Source organism: Callorhinchus milii, unplaced genomic scaffold (genome assembly GCF_018977255.1).
Source record: "Callorhinchus milii isolate IMCB2004 unplaced genomic scaffold, IMCB_Cmil_1.0 Scaffold1, whole genome shotgun sequence".
Classification (NCBI taxonomy): domain Eukaryota; kingdom Metazoa; phylum Chordata; class Chondrichthyes; order Chimaeriformes; family Callorhinchidae; genus Callorhinchus; species Callorhinchus milii.
This window is the reverse complement of record NW_024704742.1, coordinates 58,524,150-58,547,463: the sequence shown is the minus strand read 5'-3', so window position 1 is coordinate 58,547,463 and position 23,314 is coordinate 58,524,150. Positions and strand designations below refer to the sequence as shown.

General features: G+C 40.5%; 1 protein-coding gene across 3 annotated transcripts in view; it reads left to right on the top strand.

Moving 5' to 3' along the window:
* Window positions 1–23,314, top strand: part of tenm3 (teneurin transmembrane protein 3) — a 163,433-nt gene that overhangs the window by 71,941 nt on the left and 68,178 nt on the right. For 2 of the 3 annotated variants that reach the window (XM_042342615.1, XM_042342611.1), the window contains exons 10-11: window positions 6,952–7,152; window positions 14,433–14,618. In XM_042342615.1, coding sequence (XP_042198549.1) covers window positions 6,952–7,152; window positions 14,433–14,618 — 387 coding nt within the window. The remainder of the gene's footprint in view (window positions 1–6,951; window positions 7,153–14,432; window positions 14,619–23,314) is intronic. The other variant, XM_042342618.1, reaches the window with a different exon arrangement.

Here is a 23,314-nt window from a genome sequence, read left to right as displayed (position 1 = left end):
CCATTTTCTGAAGGGATAAAAATGTTTTCATTGAAAGATTCCAGTACAGAATAGTCCTGTTTGGGTTTCTCCAACACTTCTGACACAAACTGGCACATCAACAGGTTGGAACTATGAGCAATGCAATCGTTCTAATTGGGAAATAGATGCAAGGGCAATCCGTGAGACTGAGGCATTAACACCTGAACAGGGAGGGACTTGATCCTATTCCCTGTGCAGAGACCCTGCATATTTTGCAATAGTGACACTAGACACTTACTATCCCATTGTGTTCAACAATTCTTAGATTCCCTCCATACCAGTTGATTCCCTGAATGAGCACAAGAAGTTCCATGACAAGCAAAGGACATTAATTTGGGTTACCAAAATAGATTGGTCTCATATCAGACTTCCAAGTCAAGAGGTTGCCAAGATATTGCCACAAAAATCAAGACAATGGAGTGGCCTTTCAACCCTCACTGACTCCTCCCTCTGGCCTTCAACCCTCACTGACTCCTCTTCTGCTCTCACCCTCCTCCACAACACCCTCTCCTCCACACTCGATGCTCTTGCCCCCATCACCTCCCGTACTGTCTCCTACTCTCGCTCCTCCCCCTGGTTCACCACCCACCTCCGCTCACTGAAGAGCCAGGTGCGGGCCGCTGAACGCACCTGCCTCAAATCTGGCCTAACGGTCCATTGACAAATCTGGCTGGACCTCCTCAAAATCTACTGCTCCACTCTAGCCTCGGCCAAGTCGTCCTTCTACTCCAGGATAATCCTGGAGGCGAAGAACAACCCCAGGTTTCTGTTTTCTGCCACATCTCGACTCCTTCGTCCCCCCCGCCACCCCATGCAGATCATCTCCTCCAAACTTCACTGCGAGGAGATGCTGGATTTCCCTGAATCCAAAATCAAGGGAATCCGCTCCGCGGTCACTCCCCTTCCTGTCCAAGGTCCTTGAAAGAGTTGTCGCCTCCCAGCTGTGCTCTTTCCTCTCCACCATGCATTATTCGAAACCCTTCAGTCGGGTTTCCGTGCTGCCCATAGCACGGAAACTGCCTTGGTCAAGGTCACCAATGACATATTGACCATCTGCAACCAGGGCTCCCTCTACCTCCTCGTCCTCCTCGATCTATCGGCAGCATTCGATACGGTCGACCACGCTATCCTCCTCCACCGCTTGTCCTCCCACCTCAACCTTCAAGGCCCTGTCCTTGAGTGGTTTAGGTTTAGGTTTAGGCCCTGTCCATTTTGTTTCCACAAACGGCTTTTCCTCCAGCCCCCGCACTGTCTCACGCGGTGTCCCTCAGGGCTCTGTCCTCGGTCCCCTCCTCTTCACCCTCTATATGCTCCCCTTTGGTGATGTCATCCACAGACATGCGGTTAACTTCCACATGTATGCGGATGACACCCAACTCTACCTCTCCTCCTCTACCCTCAACTCCACGACCACCGATGTCCTGACAGCTGCCTGTCCGACATCGAGTCCTGGAAGAGAGACAACTTTCTTCAGCTCAATGTGCGCAAAACTGAGGCCCTCCTGATTGGCTCGCGTCAGCGCCTCCGCAACTCAGGCGCTGAGAGCATCAGCATCCAAGGCTGCACTCTCCACCTCTCAAAGCCAATCAGGAACCTCGGTGTTCTGTTTGACCCTGAGTTGTCCTTTCTTCCTCATATCTGCGCCACAACTGGCACCGCCTTCCATCACCTCCGAAATATCGCCAGACTATGGCACTACCTCACCCCTCACGCTGCTGAAACTCTGGTCCACGCCTTTATCACCTCAAGGCTGGACTACGGGAACTCTCTCCTCGTCGGCCTTCCTGGCACCTCCCTCCACAAGCTGCAGGTCATTCAGAACTCTGCAGCTCGTGTGCTGTCCCGCACCAGGCTTCGGGACCACATCACTCCCACCCTCGCTCGCCTCCACTGGCTCCCCATCCCCCAGAGGATCGAATTCAAGATCCTCATCCTCACCTACAAGGCCATTCATGGCCTTGCTCCCTCCTACCTCTCCGACCTACTATCCCCCTACTTACCTGCCCGTACCCTCCGTTCCTCTGGCTCCGGTCTGCTCCACATCTCCCGCACCAACCGCCCTACCATTGGTGGCCGGGCCTTCAGCCTCTCAGCCCCTCGGCTCTGGAACTCCATCCCCCAGTGCCTTGCCCTTGCCTCCTCCCTTTCCTCCTTCAAGGCCGGTCTCCATACCTTTCTCCTTGACCGTGCCTTCAGCTCCCCTCTCGACTCTCTACCCCATCCTCGCTCCCTCTCTTCCCTGCCCTCACCCTGACCATTTCCCCCCTGCTCCGGTCCTGACCCAACTGTCCAGCGCCTTGGGACGTCCTCCCGACGTGAAAGGCGCTCTATAAATGCAATCTTGTTGTTGTTGTTGTGTTGATGGATAAAACTTGAATACGTTCTCTTGTTTTTTCAACCGCAAGATTATCCATAAGAAGGTCTGTTTGGAGAGGACAACAATGATCCTTGTAACTCCCTACTGATTAAGGAAAATTGGGTATTCCGACCTAGTGCAGCGAATATCAACTGACTGCAATTATCCTCTATAGGAAAGGCCTATTGTTGTGCAGCTGGAAGGTCAAATACAGCAGAGCACAATTCAACTCAATCTCTGTTTAGCTTGGCTCTGTCTTTTCACCAAAAAATGTCCTTTTTCTAGTTGGTAGAATCAAGAAAAATGCTGCTCTTAAAAAGAATGTGGGAAAGATTCACCCTTGTGTTTCTGTTATTTCAGCAGTTTATTTGTTGTCTTTGTCCTTTCAAGGTCTGTCACCTTGTTTGTTCAGTTGTGATACTTCCCACACAACCTTATCGCCCTCCTTTAAAGAGTAGTTATGGTAATCATGTTTGTGACAGATGCCTAGAAGCTTATACCTTTCATTTGTCCAGGCCAATTTAGTTCTTGCTCTTATCTCTCAATGCAGAAGACAAAGTGAATTTGATTTCTCTTTTTTTGGTTTTCCATTTGGACAGGACTTTCTCTGAGCTTCTTGTCTAAAATTGTAAAAGTTTTATTTGTACCAGATTTCCTGTTATTCCAATTGGGAGAGAAAATACTCATTATTTGATATTTGTAGTTGTAAGCCTTCTGTATAAACAGAATCAAGGATTGATGCCAATCCAGGTGTTATTTGCTTGTTTCATTTGGGAACAGAGCTTTAAATGAAGCATCCCATGGCAAGATAAATCCTTCTAGAATTCTGTGGTTGTGAACTGAGGCAAACGCTTTTTGTACTGTGCTACTGGCAATTTCTGGTTTTGTTTGGTCTCTCGGACTGGACAATGTTCCACATGGAGAAGACAGGCTTTTACAAGACACTTGTGCCTGTATGTCCTCTGAAGACGATAAATGCTTTATGCTTCTGAATGGGGCGGACTTCAAATTGAGTCAGGGAATCATTGAGACAAAAGGAAAAACTGACGTCTGGAAGTCTGAAATAAAACAGAAAATACTGTACATGTACAGCAATTCAAACAACATCTGAAGGAGAGATAGGTCAGTGTTTTGGGTGTGTCCTTTCGATGGAGCTCAGTTATTGCACTATTTCTAGTCAATTGACTATTTCTAATCACTATTATTGAGTCAATTTCTTTGCAAGTAGGAGATGTAAGTGGGAGCTAGCACCAGCACAGACTCAGTGGGCTGAATGGCCTCTTTCTGAGAGTGTGACCTTCACCATGGGTTTCTTCATTTTTGAGTGCAGTCTATTACCCACATATAAAGGTCCCATCGCATGCTCACCTGATCTCTCTGAACTTGTGGAGCATTCTTATTAATGTGCTCTCTTCTACTCCCACCATCAAACAAACTGAGGGAATCCAGAGCAAGGTCTCACAGCAACCCTAGGCTATAGGAGATCATGTGTGTTGTGAGATGCTCACAAGTGAGAAGTTCTTAAAGGTTCAATATCCAATGTTTTGCCTGTTGTATGCGATCGATCAATTACCTTTAAAGAATGAGGAAAACCACATAGAAAGCAATTATATTTCATCAGTACTTGACATATAACCAAACAAATTAATAAAATCACAAAATACACCTTTTGTATGAATGAGGGGCAGGGAGAACGGCAACAGATCCCAGAGCATCATAAAAGTAGAGGAGGGACAATGATGGGTCAGTAGTGTTCATGGGAAAAATAATCCTAATGTTATTTGACTTTAGTTTTCGCCAAAGGTAGAAAACAAGTGCTCATATCTGCAATGGGTGGAATTCTTCAGCTTTGTTATGAAGCTATGTGACACAGTATTACCTAGAAAGTTATAGCACCTAAACAGGCCATTTTGCCCGAACAAATCCATGTATGCGTGTGAGTGTGTGTGTGAGTTTATGCTCCACATGAAACCTCCATCACTCCTAATTCCCACTCCTACAACCATCTATGGACTGTTATTGCTTATTCATTCAAAATTATCTGTTTTTCCCATTCCACTCCCTCAGATGAATAATTCTGGGCAGATGACAGAGCTGGGAGAGTGACTACATGTCAGTAATATCATTACTGGGAGGAGAGGTTAGATTAGGCCATCAACTGAGAAATCAAAACTCAAGTGTTTGAAAACATTAACTGAATCCTCCCCCACCCATCTCTCTGTCTTGCAATCATCCTGGTGTTCTCATTATTATTGTGTGATGTACATTGCAAATGTTCTGAAGTAATATACACTGCAAATTTTCTGAAGTAATATTTTTGTGCCAACAATGTTTGTCATTAGATGCAGACTGCCACTGCACACCATTTACATGATAGTGTTTCTCTGTAGTTAATGAATGCAGCCGCGTTTATCATGCTAATTCACAGAAAAATGAACTGCACTTGATTACTGAGGAGCTCTTTGTCCAATGCATTAAATGTCATTATCAGTGCTAGGTGTGTGGTTTAAAGCTATAAATATTCTTTTTCTAACAATCTGTTCAGGGTGGAAATGATGTTCTGAATCTGTTTTTTCTAAAGATTGTTAAACCGCTTTGAAAATGCATAATGGCTCTGTTTTTGTGCAGTAATTTAACAAGTGAGATCTTGCAGCCCCACCAATGAATCAGATTCACATTTAAAATTGTGTTTCTGTAAGCAGTCACCCATCATTCCATTTTTGCTGATGCTTGTTTGTCATTCTCATAAACCCAAAGCAAACTATTCTAGTGTTTTCAAAAACTGGATCAAAATAAAATTAATCTTTTGAATAAAAGAAGCTACATTAAATATTTGCAGAAATTTAAAGAATGAGTTAGTTTTGTCTTTCCCCACTGCTAGAGATTTCAGTGTTTCCTTCTGGTATTTTGCTGCCTATATCAATGGCATCATTAAAGCGCTGCTGTTCATTGGCATTAATGAACATGGAAAGTAATGAAGTTTCAGTAATTGCAGAAAGGTCTCAGGCTTCTCCCATTTTCTTCTCACTCATTGCAAGTGAATCTTGCTTGCAGGGCTCTATTATCCACTTTAATGAAGCTTATGTTCTCTGTCACGCAGACACTTTGATTTCATGCTGAGGAACAAAATGTGACTGCCTGCCATAACACCAGTTGCCATTATAAACTATAGCTATGGCTATACTTATGTAGCAAGTGGGGTGAGGGGTTCTTCCACTCTGCTGGCCATTCTCGAGTCAGACATACTACAGAACCAGTTGGGCATAGTCACATAGAGCGTATAGTTGTCTGTAAAAGCTTTGATTTTGTTAACAAGAGAAGAAAATCTTGCAGCCAGTCTTGTGCCTTATAATGGACAGGATCCCATTAAAAAATTGGGATAAATTAGCTCTAACACTAGCTCGCAACCAGTGTGGTTTACTCCAGTTCCTCTTTATCAATGATAGAGTTAGGAGAAATATCAAGGCACCTAGTACTAAAACATTGATTTGTTCCTCTCTTATCACAACTAAACCACCCCACACAAAACAAGCAATGGGAATCTAAAAACAGATCAGAAACAGGATTCTTTAAGTGGGAATTCTTTAACCAGTGGTACGTCAAACTCACATGAATTTGGTTTCCAAATGAAAGTACGCTGGAGAGAGTTTCTGTGAGTCAGTGTGACGCATGTCTGTATTTCTTAAGTGAGGAACCCTGGGCAAAGTCCCTGATTATAGACCCAGGGGGATAATCATAAAATAACTAGGTAATACAATGCAGTTTGTTAGCAAATCGTTCCTAGATATGACCTTGTGAGATTTGGCTAAAGGCTGCCAAGTTAAGCAACGGAGTGATTATAAGTGCTTCGGAAGTCTGAAATTGACAGATATGGAGTTAGAGTGGAAAGTGATAATGAGCCAGCAGTTTGATAAAGTCTGAGATGCACTGAGAATTTGCTTTAAACAAATGGTACCCAGAGCTAAGGCTCAGATTTGGCTCAGGGTGCTTTGCATTGAATGAAAGGTCATAGATTGTCATGTTTTGTGCAGAAAAGAGCTGCCAAAAATCCTGTAACTATATATGGTAACATAAGAAAATCCTCACAGAGTCAGATTCTCTGTTTAAACTATGAAGCTTGTTTTTTCCACTGTATAGAACAAATAATTGTCAAGATTGAATATATTGATACATGGCTGTGCAGTATATCACTTATAGTCATGCAGTCAATAAGAGAGAGTAGCTGTTTCTGGTAGAATATGATGAAAAATGATAAGGGTTTTTTTTTCCTGGTGCAATGCTGGTAGTAAAGAGGAATTTGTGAAAGAGCAGTCCATTTTTCAAGTGGAAAATCCTATTTCCGAAACCTCAGAAATATTGATTTTATTGATCTTTATTCATACACTATTGCAATTATGCTGCAGAAATTAAATTTTCAGGTCGTTGACCCTACAAGTGTAAAATTTTATTGAGTCAAATTGCGAAATTAGATTTCATAATGTGAAGCACATTAAAGTGAATTAAGGACCAGGTCTTGACGCTCTCTGCTATTTTTCACCTTTTGGGCCGAAAGATTATTTCTTTTTTTCTTCCAGCGGATTGTTTCGACCCGACCTGTTCAAATCATGGAGTCTGTATCCACGGGGAATGCCACTGCAGTCCGGGATGGGGAGGTGCCAACTGTGAAAATTCGAAAGCCGTCTGCCCCGATCAGTGCTCTGGCCATGGGACATACCTTCAGGAGAATGGTTCCTGCATTTGTGATCCAAATTGGACAGGCCCAGACTGCTCAGTGGGTTAGTAGACAGAGGATACCTTGCAAATCATCCTATAAGTGGTGAAATGTTCAGATCCTTCTTCCCCCGAGGGCTAAAGCAGCAGTATACTTACTGAGATACACAGACTCATTTCAAACTCGGTGGTGTATGTCATTGGCAGCTGGGTTACCTCAACAAATTGATCTTGGGTTTTAATGATCACTTGATTTTCGTGGGCTGTTTCCTCTGTTTAAAAGCATAATTCTGTTCAGGAAATTGTTGTGTTGTGAAGAACAGAATTTCCCTTATAGAAAAAACAGAAATAGTTACCATTATGAAAGACACAAGTTTGCATATTTCACCTCAAAAATTTTCTAGAGGTATGGTTCAAAAATGTGGTCATCCTTGAGATTACAGAGTCAAATGTGATGTTTCTCTAATATTTATCATGTGGAATGTGTAAGAGTTGGACATCTCACTAGTTGTCTAACCATTTCTTCCCTTTGCTCCCACCTCCCCCTTGACAATCTTGATTTTCTTGTGAAGTCTGAGAATCATGGAATCTTAAAGCAACAGAAGGGGGCCATTCGGTACACTGTGCCTATCCAATTAATCCCACTCCCCCGCTCTTTCTCCATAGCCTTGCAATTTGTTTTCAATTTCAGATATATATCCAATTCCCTTTTGAAAGATATTTCAGAAGAAGCCGGGGAATGGGATTCTGACTCACAGATTGTAGCCTTTGAAAGTTGCTTAGCAGAATAGACAAATGACTCAAAATGCCAATGTCCAGCCAACCGGTAGCGAACAAACTGCAAGTCTAATCCTGTGGACCCAGTTTTTCAGGCATAACCAATGGAGACTAGTGTGGAGGGCGCCAATCTCCAGCAAAATGCAGCACTAAAGTGATGCCCTGTCCAAGCAAATCACACCTCAAAAAGGCATGGTGAGCAGGCAGCCTGGTGAATTAGACAAGGTGACTGACTCATGTGGAGAAAACCACCAGAGTAGGCCTGATAGGCCAAATGGCCTGTTTGTGTGCCTGAACGTTGCTTGATTCCGTGCTAAAGAACAGTCTTTCAGGAATCCCAAGCTTTGCTGGCTAAATGTAGTGCATCAAACAGGCTAGAAAGTTCCAAGGTATCAATCATTTTCTAAACTGGGATGTTTTATCTCAGCCAGGTGGCTGGTTGGGTGCAATTCACCATTTCCATAATCAACCAGACTGCTCTTGATTGTAGTTCACAGAACCCGGCCACAATGGTGTGTGTGTGTGAGGTGGGGGTTAGGGAGAAAGGGAAGGATTCTCTCATTCGACTCGCAGTCCTGGTGTATACCTCACAGTATGGGTGAGGTGCCCAAGTGACTACCACTGCAGCTTCAGATAAATGGAGAGAGTTAGTAAGACAAAGGCAGGGTGGTAAAGACATTGTTGTGAAAACTACAATGAATTTGTAATTCTGCCCACTACTTTTTATTCACCATACTCTACGTAAACATGTCTGCCTTTTAACTCACATGTTTGTGACATGGACCCTTTAAACCAACAACATTTACTATTTTTAAGTCACTGCACGCTATTGAATCTATCAAAATTCCATTATAAAAATGCCTCTGTGAGTCCAAACTTGATGCTGTGGTGCTTCAAGCAGCTTTCAATCATTCCACATCAGTAAATGGCAGTAATACAAAACAAACCCTAGATTTCTTGTTTCCAACAGTCCCTTGTTTTGGTGACTTTCAGTGGATTATACAGTATCAGATATAGTCACCTCTGACCTACTTCTGGTATTTCCCTTCCATTAATTCCTGTATGTTTCAATTTTGCACCCTTGCTTCCCCCCACCGCCCCAAAGTTTTAGCTTCTTAGAAGCTGGAATTTTAATGGGAACAGGAAGAGGCCATTCAGACGGTTGATTAGATGTCATCAGATCTTTTAATCCCAATGCCATATCTTTTAATACCTCAGCAGAAACAAAACAGCTCAGTAGAAGCTCAATAATCAGTAGAAACAAAATATGGCCCTTTAAAAATGTAATTCCAAGGTCAGATATGATTTATTTTTGAATTCATTTGTGGAATAGGTGAAGAAAAACAAGTGCCCAAAAAACCAATTACTGGATTTGAAAAAGTTTACCTTATCCCAACACATTTGATTAATAGAGTTAAAATCAATTAATCATAATGCTGCTCAGTCAGGTAACCCTGTGATAAAAGGCTTCAGTTGTGGGGAAATTAGACTCTGCTTTGAATGAAGGCAGTGACTGAACACGAACTGTGTGAAGTTTCATACTGATGGATAAAATAAATCTTTCACATTGCTTTGTTCTTAATGGATTTCTGGAATGCGTACCTCTGATCAACGTGAGTCCCATGGGTGATTTCAGCCCTTTTTGACTGGTGCCAGTACCAGTCATCAACCAATAAAGATTTCGGAAGAAAAACTCTCAATGTACCAAACTGTTACTTAATTTACCAATTTTTAATTATCTAATTTCCTGTATTTGTTCGTTCAGCAAATAGTGACAGTGAGTTCTGTGCACAGTCAACAAACTGTGCGACTCATGCAGGCAACCTCCCGAATTGAATAATTCAACAAAAGCACAAGGCAGAAGCAGACTCTCGTTGTTGTCTCACAGGTTTATAAGTTCCCCTGTCGAACGATTTGCGAAACATTTAAGAGAAGTTCAGAAGTCCAGTTGTTGGATTTGTTTTACTGGAATTGTTAGACAGAATAAATTGAGTGTATTTTGAGGTAAGAATATCAGGGAATAACTATTCCTTTTTAAAGTGTTACTAAACAACAAGTTGCGTTTAAATAGCACCCAACATTACTGTTGGGTAATGTTTCCAGCGCTATACAAAGACAGGATTAAGTACTGAGCAAGTAGGTAGTTTTAAATTGGGATTAAAGACCAGATAGAATGAGATGGAGCAAGACAGAAGGGTCGAGAAAGTGAATTCCATTTAGGAGTAGACTCTGAAGGCTCAGACACTGATGGTGGCGTAGAGAGAGCAAGAGACTCAGAGCAAACCAAACCAAGGGGGCGAGCAGAGAAGTGGGGTGGGAGAAGATCAGGAATCTAAAGAGGTGTTAAAGCATGAAGGGATTTATAGGTAAGGGTGTGGACCTTGAGATTGATGAATGCAATGAGATATAAATGCTCATGAAAGAGGCAGTCAAACTCCTGATTCAAATACAAGGTTGTGGACGTGTATCCCAAGGCAGCAAGGAGCAGAAAATTGTCTCCGTGGACCCTGTGTAGTCACAAAATAAGAAATGCAATGATAATCCTATAATAATCCTTGAATATGTTATAGCTTCTTTCATATCGGGAAGATATCTCAAAGCCTTCACAGGATTTACTGTAAAGTGGAGTGAATGTGTGTTTGTGGGCAATGACGCTCTCTTAAGTTCTTAAACTGGCTTGATTTTTTTTAAAAAAGGCTCAGAGAAAGTAAAAAAAATCCAACCATAGAGAAAATAATCCAACAAATGAGGCGACAGATGTGAACATAATAGTTGGTGATGTGATGAGACTGAAGGGCAATTAAAATGAGAGGACAGGCGCATTGGGGCCGGGTAGCAAAAGTGACCAGTCAAAATCACACAAGGGCAGCCACTTGACTAATTGGCTATGTCTTCAAACAATAACATCTTTATTAAGAGGCTCCTTTCAAATCCATCAGGAAAGCAATGGCTGGAACAAGTTAATGGATGCAGTGTTATGAACTCACTTAGCCATCAATTATCTTTATTCAATTTTTTTTAAGGGTTATGATGAAAAGAGATCAAGCGAATCTGCTGTTTCTGTGGGAGGGACCCTAGTGCATGCTAAACAGGTGGATTTGGGAGCACCATCGATTGTTGAACTCTGCAGGCATCAGCTCGTAACTGAATGGTGGCTGGAGTCCACAGGTTTAACACAGACTAATTTCCCACCAGCAAGCCACTTGAATGACAAGCCCTTCCAATTTGCTCTTATGGAATTGATGCTGCCAAAACATTATTTGATCTTCGGAGAGAAACATGGTTATTAATTAGCTGCCCAATTTCACTTCAATTAAACGAACTTTAATTAATAAATTCCTTGCAAAGATTGACGCACCCCTAGTTTAAGGTGGTGTGTTAAAGGCTGATAAACACCTTTGTGCTAATGAAAAATTGATTAGATTGATTCGCAGGAGAAACAGGGCTCAGAATGAAAAAACACTTTACCTCTCAAAGCCCAGTTAATATTTTGCAGCACAAAGGTTAATCAGCTCCTCGAAGATCCCTTAATCGAAAGCTTGATTCAGAAAGTAGGGAAGTGATTCTATAAAGAAATCATTGAAAAGAGCACAAATGAACAGACAAGTGTGTCCCAAAGCAACCCAGCAGATGGAAACTGATGAAGCTGTAACTAATCCCGTTGGTGTTAGATAGATTTTCAGATCATTGTTTTTTGTGTTAGGAAAAAGTTTTTTTTCACATAACTTTTGTTTTTTATTGTTTAGTCCAACAGTTGTTGACCTTTGCTGATTTCTTTGCCTCTTCTCCCAACACATGATATGTTTCAGTCAGCACTGTGCCATGGATTTAGTCATGATACTTTGTACACTGGGATGTTTTTTGCCAAACACTGACATCCCTGACTATTAAAGCACTTATAAATCTTACTAATGCCCTGAATGTTACCCAGGCTCCATTTTATGTCAGACTCTGATTTAATAGAATTTTCTATTTGTTATGAGGTATAAGCCTGAAGAATACTCTTTTAAGTTGTTTGATGAATGCTTCAGGGTCTTTTAGTTGCCAAATTTAAAGGGAACCAGAAATATCTATTCAGAGCAAAGCATCATTGGAATTATGAAGCAGGGTGGTAGGAAAAGCTTAAGATTGCTACTCTTAACAGAGAGGGTTTCTAAGAAAGATCATACCACTGAAATGCCCTAGACATCTTTCTTGTAAAGACTGCAATGGGCTCACATTGTCACCATGTTTGATGGTGCCCGGTCAATGACATTGCTATGGTAACAGCTTAGGCAGCTCTCAAGGCTAGGCTGTCACTCCGTGGGATGCCATAATACTTTATTTTAACTGGGTGGCTTCTGGAGCAGTTTGGAAATGGCTGCTCCCTTTTTCTCATTTCTCAGTCTTAACACAAAGGAAAATTAGGAGAGGAGCCAAGCACACGTGTGACTCCTCACACCTCAGGTGATAATCCTGCTCTGTGAGACAGCTGGTTCAAGCTGTGCAAATTCTCAAAGATAGCGAGACAGGCTTCTGTCAGTTTCCCCACAGAGAATTGTTGAGAATACTCTGTTCTGATATAATTCAAACCCCATTTAATTTTTGTCAAAAGTTTTTTTGGGGGGCCGTAACTGATGCATCTGATTGTATCACCGTTAGGTGAAGGACACAGTAGAGCAGTGCATTGGCTGTCCAGTATGCAAAACCACAAGTCCATGATTGCTCATGTGGCAATGAAATGCAAAGAGCAAAGACCAGCCCCAGTTGAAGGGAGGAACACTTGGAAAAGTTACTTTCTCCCAGGATTCCCACAAATATTCGCTAGAAGCTAAGTCCAGAGTGCTTGTGGTAAAGAAGACAGCAGCTTGCTTTTCCTGCCCACTGTTCATTCAGTGAACATTGTAAAGGGGAAGAAAGGTAGAGACGGAATAAGAGAAAAGAAAATAACTTTAAAATGGAGAAGGCAAGGGGAAATAACTGGATTAAATTCAAAATTCTGAACCTGAGTATTATCATTAAATCCTGACCTGCTGAGCAGGATTAGATTGTCTCGGCAGCATAACCAGTGTTTTCGTGGTCAATTCGTAGAATTGGATGTAAAGCCATGGCCGTAATGGGCTTCATGTAAATTTTATGTGACAGCAGCTGACTCAAAAGGCGCCTCCAATGGTACAATCTATATTTCCAGGATCGCACATTGTCACATCAATTTCTAGAAAAGTTATTGTGTAAATTTTCGGCCGGTTAGGATTATTTTTGGCATCTGGTTCAAAGCTATTTCTGTTTCTGTGCTTCTCTCCAACTTTATAAATTTGTTCATCTGTTTGACCTTCTCAAAAAAAAATTCAAGTACTAACTATGTATAGAAAATAGAAAAGGATGTCACTTATCATCAACAGCAGGAACTTGAGAGATTGAATTAAAGAGATTCACAGCTGACTGGACCCTAAAGCTGGGGGAGGGGGAGCTGAGTCGGGGTGGGGGGAGAAGATGACGAAAAGTGTGGTGTAAAAGATCAGATTTAAGTCAGCTGAATATTGTTAAATATCTTCGTAATTTGATGACCATTTCTAAATTCAGTGGCTCTTGATTAGCCCTGGTTCTACCTTCATGACAACTGAAGCCTTTAAATCCCTCCACGGTCTTGTCCCATCCTACCTCTGTGATCTCCTCAAACCCTACAAACCCGGTTGCTGCCTCCATTCAGCCTGCTTCACATCCACCCACCCCACCATCGGCAGTTGGGCTTTCAGCATATCTGCCTCCAGTCTCTGGAACTCTATCCTGGATTCCCTTTGACTCGCTCTTTCATTCGCTTCCTTCAAGATCCGCTTCAAAACGTTCCTTTTTCAATGGGTTGTTGGCCATCTTTCCCCTCTTACACCCTTCGATCGCCACTGCCCCAGCCTGCACCCCTAGCAAGAATGCAAAACTTAGATGGTCCAGTGCCTTGGGACATCTCCCAACGTGAAAGGCGCTACATTAATGTAAATTTGTATTGTATTATAATTGGGATCGATATGCTAGTGTCCAAGAGCCCATAAGGTTTTTTGGATAAAAGCTGAGTTCACGGAGTGGTGGAAGGACTGTGGCTGGTCTTGGCATTTCTCCACGTACTAAGCTTTGTATCAAAATTAAGCCATCTAGTGAAGAGTTCACTTCTTTCCAGTGGTTCAGCCAACTCTTTCTGATTGGAGTGGTGTCAGATGCAAGTGGAGGGAGACTTGAATTTAATGAGTCAAAAGAAAAAGAAAACTCAAATATAGGTTTACATCTTATTTGTCAACCCAACATGAAAGTCTGTGATTGATAAAGAATAACTTTGTAATTGTTGCTAACAGGAGTAGTTTCTTAGTAAATTAATTGAATGATATTGGTTAAATACATTTATTATCGTGAATTTGAGGTCCTTTTAAAACCGGATCTGAAATAAATGTCAATTTACTGTTGTAGTAATGTTCTATTTTACAGTATCTTTAGTGAATATATTAACCTTTAGCATCAGAGTCCCACAAGTACTAAATGTGCTTTGACAGCATTTTGAGCACACAAGTGACTGTGCTGCAACTGTATTTTTGTTCCACAGAAATTTGTACCGTGGACTGTGGCGCCCGCGGAGTTTGCATCGCCGGTAGCTGCCGCTGTGAGGAAGGCTGGGGTGGCTCAGCCTGCGCACAGAGAGTATGTCACCCTCGCTGTCTGGAGCATGGGACCTGCAAGGATGGCAAATGCGAATGCAACCAAGGCTGGAATGGTGAACACTGCACCATAGGTAGGCACACATTGGACAGACTTGGCTCTCTTAACCAAAGTGAATAGTATTCCCTAAAAGTAATGTATAATGTCTATCTCACAATAGAAAATGTCTGTCAGGCACTTTCAGACACTGTTTCTGACATAGAGTAACTAGAGGTTTTCTGCATTCGACTCATTGTGGCTGTGCCACAATCTGCACATCAGTTTGCTTTAAAAAGGGCATGTGGCAAGAAATTTCTGATGGAGCTAAGCAGAATGACAACGATGTGGCATTCAGCTTGTTCTATCCCATAAGATCTAAGTCAGTTCACTTAACAATGAGGATTTTTTCTCCATTCTCTCTCGAACCCCCTTCCAATTCTTGCAAAAGAACTATTCAAGTACCTATTGTATGAAAGGCTATAGCATAGTGTCAGCTTGGCTCAGTTTGTAGCACTCTCGACTCTGAATCAGAAGATTGTGACTTCAAGTCCCATATATGTCTAACAGTTTAGGTTGACACTCCAGTGCTGTGCTGGGGGAATGCTGCATTGTTTGAAGTGTGGTCCTTTGGTGAGTATATCAAACCAGGATCCCAAATGGCTATTCGAAAAGAGAAGTGAGTCTCACATGATGCCCTGACCAGCAATGAACCAAATAAAATTGGTCAGAAGTAGAAGCTTTGAAAATAATGTTTAACCTTGTTGCAGTGACTTAGCAAGCTTCCACAGTATTTTGTCCACTCATTCTATTCTGTCATCCTATCCACTGAGCTGCTGCACCAATTCATGAATATTTTCTCTGAGCAAGCAATCCCTCCATTTAAAAATGTGACAAGGTAAGAAAAGGAGGTGAAAATTAAAGGAAAATGTGAAGGTTCAAAGATTTATCAGAGACGACCGAAAAGAATGATCAATTAATAGCCTTCATGCAAGTTATTATAACCACATCCATTATCACCATGACCTTTTGAGAACTTTATTTCCTGAGAAGCTTGAAGTATAATTTTTCCCTTAGTCCTCACCAATGCCTTTTAACAGGCTATCTGTCATTTCTGAATCTCCGAATAAAGTGAAAGTTTCTTAGGCAATGGTGCAGAAGTATGACTGGAGACCTCAAGACAGTTATATCTACTTAAAGCTTCATTCTTGTTATACCCAATGAATATCCATCCCAGAAAAGACTGCACATCAAGAATGAATGGACGACATTAAGTCATCGGGTAATAATTGAATGAAATTGTGCATTACTTCACGATTGAATCATTAGAATGTCAAGAGACATTTGGAGTATGTGGGATGAGCAGCAAAACCATCAGCAGCAAAATCAGCAAGGGACATTGGGGTGTAATTTGCCTTTTTAATAGAATTCTTAATAAGGAAATGAATCTCTCATATAAGGATTCCCTCTGGTAAGTGGATGTCAGTCACACCGACCAAATGGGAATGCACACAACACCATGTACTTCCGGAGCAGAGTTCCTGAAGGTCAAAGGGAATTTTAATGGGAATCCTTATCAAGGAATTTGTGAGGTTGGACAGTGAACAGCAACGGGGTGTTTAAGAATAATAATAATAATAAAAGTAATCATTGCAATTGATATGGAGCCATTTAACATCAGCAGGACATCCCAAAGCACCTCACAGGATTTTCTGTGAAGTGCACTGACTGTTTGTTGGTGAACAGTGTAGCAAATTTATGTGTTGGTCATCAACTGCACATTGTATCAGCTCAAACATTCATGAAACATCTTGTTCAAGGCAGTGCAATTAATGCACAGCAGTTTTCTGACACTGTAATTTTAAATTTAATTTGTGAAAACGACAGAGCGTTCCCTATTGAAGACTGCCATGAAGTTAAATATCCAGGCTGAAGCCTATATAGGAATGTCAGTTTTTCCTGTGTTTTTTTTTAACAATTTTGTAACGATTTGAGATCTGAGTAATTATTTCTGTTACAAAAATCCAGTAACCTGAACTAACTCCTTTGTTATAATTTGGGTTCTATTTTTTGACTGTTATGTTTCTTAATTTTTGACAGATGATACTGATGTTTATTTGACCGTCATTTTTTTTCCTGGATTTTAGTTGAATTTTTATGGATCTTTTCAGCTGCCAGTTCATAAATTAACCACTGACATCACATATGCAGGCAGCACCACTAATATCACTTCCTGCTTTACTCATAGAGATGACAGAATTATATATTTCCACCTTCTAATGATTTGCCCAGCAGGCAGTTGTAGTCTTGAGTTTTGACATTTGCTTTGGCAAAACGTGATATTTTTGGTGACCTTATGATTGGACTTTGGCCATTTTTGTTCAAAACAATAAACAAAAGTGGTAGAAAAATCATTTTCCTTTATTTGGAGAAAACTGAAGAATCCAATAAATGCCACTGTTTACTGATTAAAATTGGAAACTGTGAAGCCCAGTTATAATTGTACAGCAGTAGCAGAAACGTTTACAGTTCTGCACATTTGTCTTAATGTACATTGGACTTAGAATGTCTTTTGTTAGATGAACCAGAAAATTACATAAGGTTATCTTTCTTATAAATAATAATAATTCTTGCATTTGATATAGCACCTTATCACATTTTCAAGACTCTCAAAGGGCTTCACATGATTTTACTGTGACCAGAACCAAGAGTGCTATGAACTGAGCCAGCCTGATCCCTGAATCCAAGGTTTCCAAGGGTTTGGGAGAGGAGATCCAGATAGGATTCCTGCTCCTGGTTCCTCTTCCATTCTTGGTATTCCTATTTTTGTGTTTTTTAATTTAGCATGTCCCAAATATTTTTTCTAATGTTCTCCCCATTGGCATATGTCTCTCTGCAAATGATCTGGCCTCTGCTGAACTACATGCAGGAAAGGCCAGCCATCAAGCTCTTAAACCTTCTTTCTAAAAGAAAAAAAAATTCAATGATAATATTGTTGTGGTGCTTACGTCCTGTAATGCCTTGAACACTGGCATGTTTATTGAGCTACATTGATTTTCATGTACACACATTTAGGCAATTCACACAGAAACTTGCCTCGGGGAAATTCTAATTCCTTTAAGCTGCTCTCAAAGTGGAAGCGGGGGACAACACACTATTTGTTTTCATTCTAATGCTTCAATACAGTGGGGAACAGGATCATTAACAAACACAGAGGTACTGATCTGTTTGCTTCAAATAACCTACAGCCTCCAGAGCTCAATGTTTCATCAGCAGTTTACTAGGAATTGGGGCATTCGGAGAGAAGGTGCCCTCAATGCATGTGTTAAATGTTATTGCCAAAGGCAGTGCTTTAATTTTCTAATTTTTCTATTTTTCACTCAAGATAACTGTTTGGCCACCTCAATGTTTCCTGTCTAGGTAACATGTAGCTGGAAGGGAAGGAGAACCCTAATCATCTAGTCATAGACTGTTAATAGGAACATCCTGCTCTGAATGAAGCCTTCTCATTGAACAGATCATTCCATTATGCTAGGTTCAGCCTGTGCGTCTTGCCACACAAAGAGAGTGCTGCTCAGCCAGCGGAGGCGCTGACAGTGATGGGTTGCTGTTTGTGAAGTCAATGCCTTTATTTAAAAATAAAGTCCTGGTATCGCTTTTGCTTATATCTCCACCGTTCTTTACTGTCGTGTGCTGTCCAATGGTAACGTGTTGGTAGATACCATAACACCTCAGAATGATAGGACATAGGTTCACACGCTGGCTTCACAAGATCTAAAATCAAATTGTCCATTGATACTTTTTTTTGTTAAACCCTTCATATTAACTTTGGATATTAAGTTTTAAGGTTCACAATATATGTGGAACATTGCCTCACAGTGCTGACCAACACTCTTCAAAGCCTCATCTTTTCAGACTTTGCATTGTCTTTGCATTGAGCTCAATATAATAATAATAATAATCCTTGCATTTGATATAGCGCTTTTCACGTCGGGAGGACGTCCCAAAGCACTTCACAGAACACACTGTAAAGTGAATTGACTGTATATTTGTGGGCGAATGCGGCAGCCAATTGCGCACAGCAATGTCCCACAAACAGTCTTAGCTTGAAAATGACCAATTTATTATTGGTTTTGGTTTTGGAGGGATTATTATTAGGCATTTGGAGTAAGGAAACTTGCCCAAGGTTTCGCCTGCCTGGAATTGAACTCAGGTCTCTCACTTGCAAAGTGAGTGCTCTAACCACTGAGCTGCAGGACTCCTATATAAAACAGAGAGTGAGGTATTTGCCTCCATGATCTTGAAATTCTCCAGGACACATTGCAAATAGCATTTTTAAAGTGCCTTACCACGAAGGTGATGCCATGCACCTTAAAACTGCATCATCCAATGTTGGAATAAATCAAAATGCTTTACAGTGATTATTGGTAAGTAACTCCCATTTTGCCCACATAAAAAAATACAGTCACACCACTTCATGGTATATCTTGTGAAGTATTTTGAGACATCTCAGTGGAGTAATAAGGTGCTATATCAATGGAAGGATTATTATTATTTATTTTCAGCAAGATCCCACAAACAGCAATGAAGTGAATGATTCATTTTATCTGGAAGGTTGTTCTGAAAAATAATATCACGGTATCCTAATGGCCACTTGAGAACAGACAATTTAACATCTTAGCCTAGCCGGTACCTCCAACAATGCAGTGGTTCCCCAGTACCGTAGTTGAGTGTCAACCTTAATTATGAGCTGAAGTCCCAATACAATGCAATACAATTTATATGTAATGCTTGAAGCTAGAACTTTCTGACCCTCAGGTGGGAATGCTACCAATTGAGCTATGGGACACCTGGTCAGCAGTCCCAGCAGAACCTACATAAATTGTCCTAAAATCCTTACCTGTTTGCAAAATTCTTCTCCAAAAGGAGAAACAAAATAACTCGCCTTGTATTTCTCTGTCCTGACAGATAATCCCCTTTTTTTAGTATAAACATAGTTGTGAAATCATATAGTAAACAGACATGGCTGCAGCTGTAGATAACAATGTGCCCAATGTTTTCTTTTCTTCTTTTGCTGAATTCAAATGCAAGAGGTTGGTTGTTAAGAAGGAGGGGTGGGTGTGGTTGTCAACAACAACTGCTACATATCAATATTTTAGCCTAATTGAGCATTGCACAATTGATCTTTTCTCCAGCACAGTGTAATATTCTTTGTCTAAGTGCCAAACTATTTTTGACTAATTTTTCATGTAAATTGGGCAATTTGCATGAAGTCTATACATTTCTGTTCTGGCCTGTCAATGCTGCTTTAAAAAATAGGAAAGTCTTTAACATCAAACACGGGTGGAAATATCCATCTGTTTGTAGTGTTTGCCTGGAGCCTTTTCACACAAAGCAAAATACAAACTGTAGTTCTTTAATTGTTACTCTGCAGAATGAGCGTGATCCTGACTAGAATTATAATATATAATATAATATATATATAATATACATATACATACAGTAATATGTGCATATAAAAATGATAGTTAAATACCAAACCTGTAAGTGTAGATAAATGTTGTGTTAATTAATTCCCCTGTATATATATATATAGTATGCATGGTGTGTTCAAACTTTTGATTTCCCTATAATCTGGGGTATTAAAACAACTATGCCAATTGCCATAGTTTGTGTTCAATCTCAGGAAGAGCTCTTCTGCTGTCTGTGCTGATCCAATGGTGGCTTCAGAATGTACTTTGGTGTAGTTGAAACAATTCTGAAATAATAGCAATACAACAAGGCTATAATGGGGAGCATGTTTTCTTAACCTGAATTACAGTGAGTACTGCTGCTTGCAAAGAAGTGTCAGGCAGTAGAAGTTGACATGTCTTTTGAAAACTGTCAAAAGGAACAGTAGAAGCGCACAGTGATATTTATGAGAAATCCCTAGTTGATGACTTTCAGGCGCTAATGAAATGGTGGGGATCCAAAATCTCTGTAACTAGTTTCAGCCCACACAGAGTGATCCAGCACATGGCAAATGTTACAGTTTCTTTAGAAAGACTGGAACAAAGTTAAAACATTTTGGGAGTAGAAATTCCACCCAGCTCTAGATTTGCTCTATTTTTATAACATTTATAATGTCCAGAATGTGGTAAGCGGTTAAAGTAGTTTGAATTTTTAAGCCATTTTCTGTAAGTTCTTTTAAGAACTATAGAAAATTGACTTCAAAGTAAAGAACTGAATTCAACAATTGGTCAAATAAAGTAAATCTAGACCCAGGTAGAATTTCTCTCCCTTGAAAGTGCTTGTTGTTTTACAGTGCAGCTCTGTAGTCTGTATACAAAGCATGTAGCTAAACCTTTTGCTTTTCTCATTCATTCAATGCTAGCATATTAATAGTGCACCTAACATGCACAAGTTTAATGCAGTGTTTGCAGTATACAGTATATATTTGTTGATGTATAGCCTCAAGCTATATTATTGACCATTCAAAACAGCTTGTTTTATAAATCAACTGGGACCTCCTAAACCACTCTTCTTGACTGGCATCAGGCTCCTGCTTGTCCCTCGCGCCCTCCACTCCACCAATGGAGATCGTGTATTCATTCACTATGCCCGAAACTCTGAAACGCTTTCCCTCAATCCCTCTGCCTTGCCCCCGTTCCCCTTTTTCAAGCCCCGCCTGAAAAGCTTCCTTTTCAACTGTGCTTACGGAGTCGGGTTCTGCCACTGTTAAGTGCTCTGAGACGCAATATATATATATGTATATAATATGGAGGGCTCTATATAAGTACAAGTTGTTGATGTGCTGTACACGTCATGAAATGTCGTTGATTCCATTCTTAAATATAGCACTAAATCCAGCAAAGCTGTGCCACTGAATTTTTGACGTAATTTCCCACTCATGAACTTTAGTACAGTTAGCAGAGACCAGCATTACCTTTTTGAAACTGAAAGAAAAACGTATTAATAAGTATCGGTCTGGCTCAGTTGGTAGCACTCTCACCTCCATGTGAGCTGTTTGAGTTCTGAAAAGGAATTATTCTGAAAATAATAGAGAATGCACTGTTGATTTTTAAATCAAAATGAGCAAGACATACTGGTTTATACAAATTGGCTCAGTTGATAGCACTCTCAGGTTGTGTGTTCAGGCCCCGTAACTTAACACTCCAATGCAATGCTAAGGGAGCACTCCTTTATCAGAGATACCATCCTTCAGATGACATGTTAAACAACATTCTTGGCTGCCTGTTCAAATGGATGCTAAAGATCCCATGGCATTATTTGAAAAGAGAAGAGGGTTTCTCACAATGCCCTGAACAACAATCCTCCAGATAGTTTGGTCATTCACTTCAGCACTGTTGATGGGACATTGATGTGTGCAAATTGACTGCCCCGTTCGCCTACAAAATGTAGTCACAGCACTTTACAGTAAATCCTGTGAAATGCTTTGAGACATCCTCCCAATGGCAAAGACACTACATGAAATGCAAGAATTATTATAATTATTATTTGTATAAGGCATCACATTTAACAGCATTCTGGCCAATAATTGTAACATTTAACGATTAATAGCTATGCATTAAAAAATATTCAACCATTTACTCAAGGTAAGATTTGTTAAAAGAAAATTAAAAAACCATTTTCCAAAAGAGTTCTTAAGAAGTGATATCCTATTCATAAAAGAAAGGCTTCCCCTGCATCTCAATGAACTAAATCCTATTTACCTTTTTTGTGAATAGAGGCATGGCAAAATTTTATGCTTTATTAAGGTAGGGATCCAAGGTTTTTTTTCACTTTTAACACCCAAGTTTCAGCATCACATACAAAATAGAGTCAACGGCACTGTGTCAAATTATTATTCATTCATATATTTATCAATTTGTTATCAGTTATGTTCAGATGTAGCGCAGATTAAATACTTGGTAAACTCCCATTATAACCCATCTGAAACCCTCATGTCAAAAGAATGGCTTTTTGTTTCCTGCAATGAACCATCATCGTGGCACTATTGGAATGAACCATGACAATTTAGTACCAAATTATAGACAGGTTTGTGCTATGAGCCTGCAGCTACAAAGCACTGGAATGAGCCTGTCCAACATCATTTCATCTGGGACCTGTAGTGCCATCGGACAGGAGAGACTTTCATCCTATCAGTCTGAATAGCAATCACATCCAGGCCCTGCAGGTGAAAGGAGGTATTTCCAATCCAGTACGTCACTACTACAATAGAGTTATTTTCTCCACATGTCCTGGCTGATAATTCCCCAAATAAAATTGGTCATTTGTTTCATGGCTGTTTGTGGGACATTGCTGTGCACTACTGTGCTGACGAATTTACCTACAAATACAGAGTCACTCCAGTTCACAGTGAATCCTGTGAAGCGCCTTGAGACATCCTTCTGACATGGAAAGGCGCTATACTGAATGCAAGGATTATAATTATTATTTTTATTCAAGGCCACACTGAAATAGATTGTGTAAATATGGCACTTCACTTCAGTAGTGAAAATGAAGCTATTCAGGAATGAGAGGCTAAATCCCACTTGGATTTTTTGTTGACTTGTGATCTTATTTTTCTTTTATATGATTGAAGATAAATTTTGTAGAATGTTCAAGTGGTGCAAAAGTTGCCACAAATGAACAAAAATAGCTGAACTGCCTTCCCTCTGCATCTGAGGTTGATATTACTCATATTCTTAGACCTTAAGACCATTCCCTTAAAACTAAGGTTGTGCAGAATATTGGAAAATGAAATTCAATCTTCATTTGGAAGCTGATTTTCTACAATTCTTTTTAATTAAT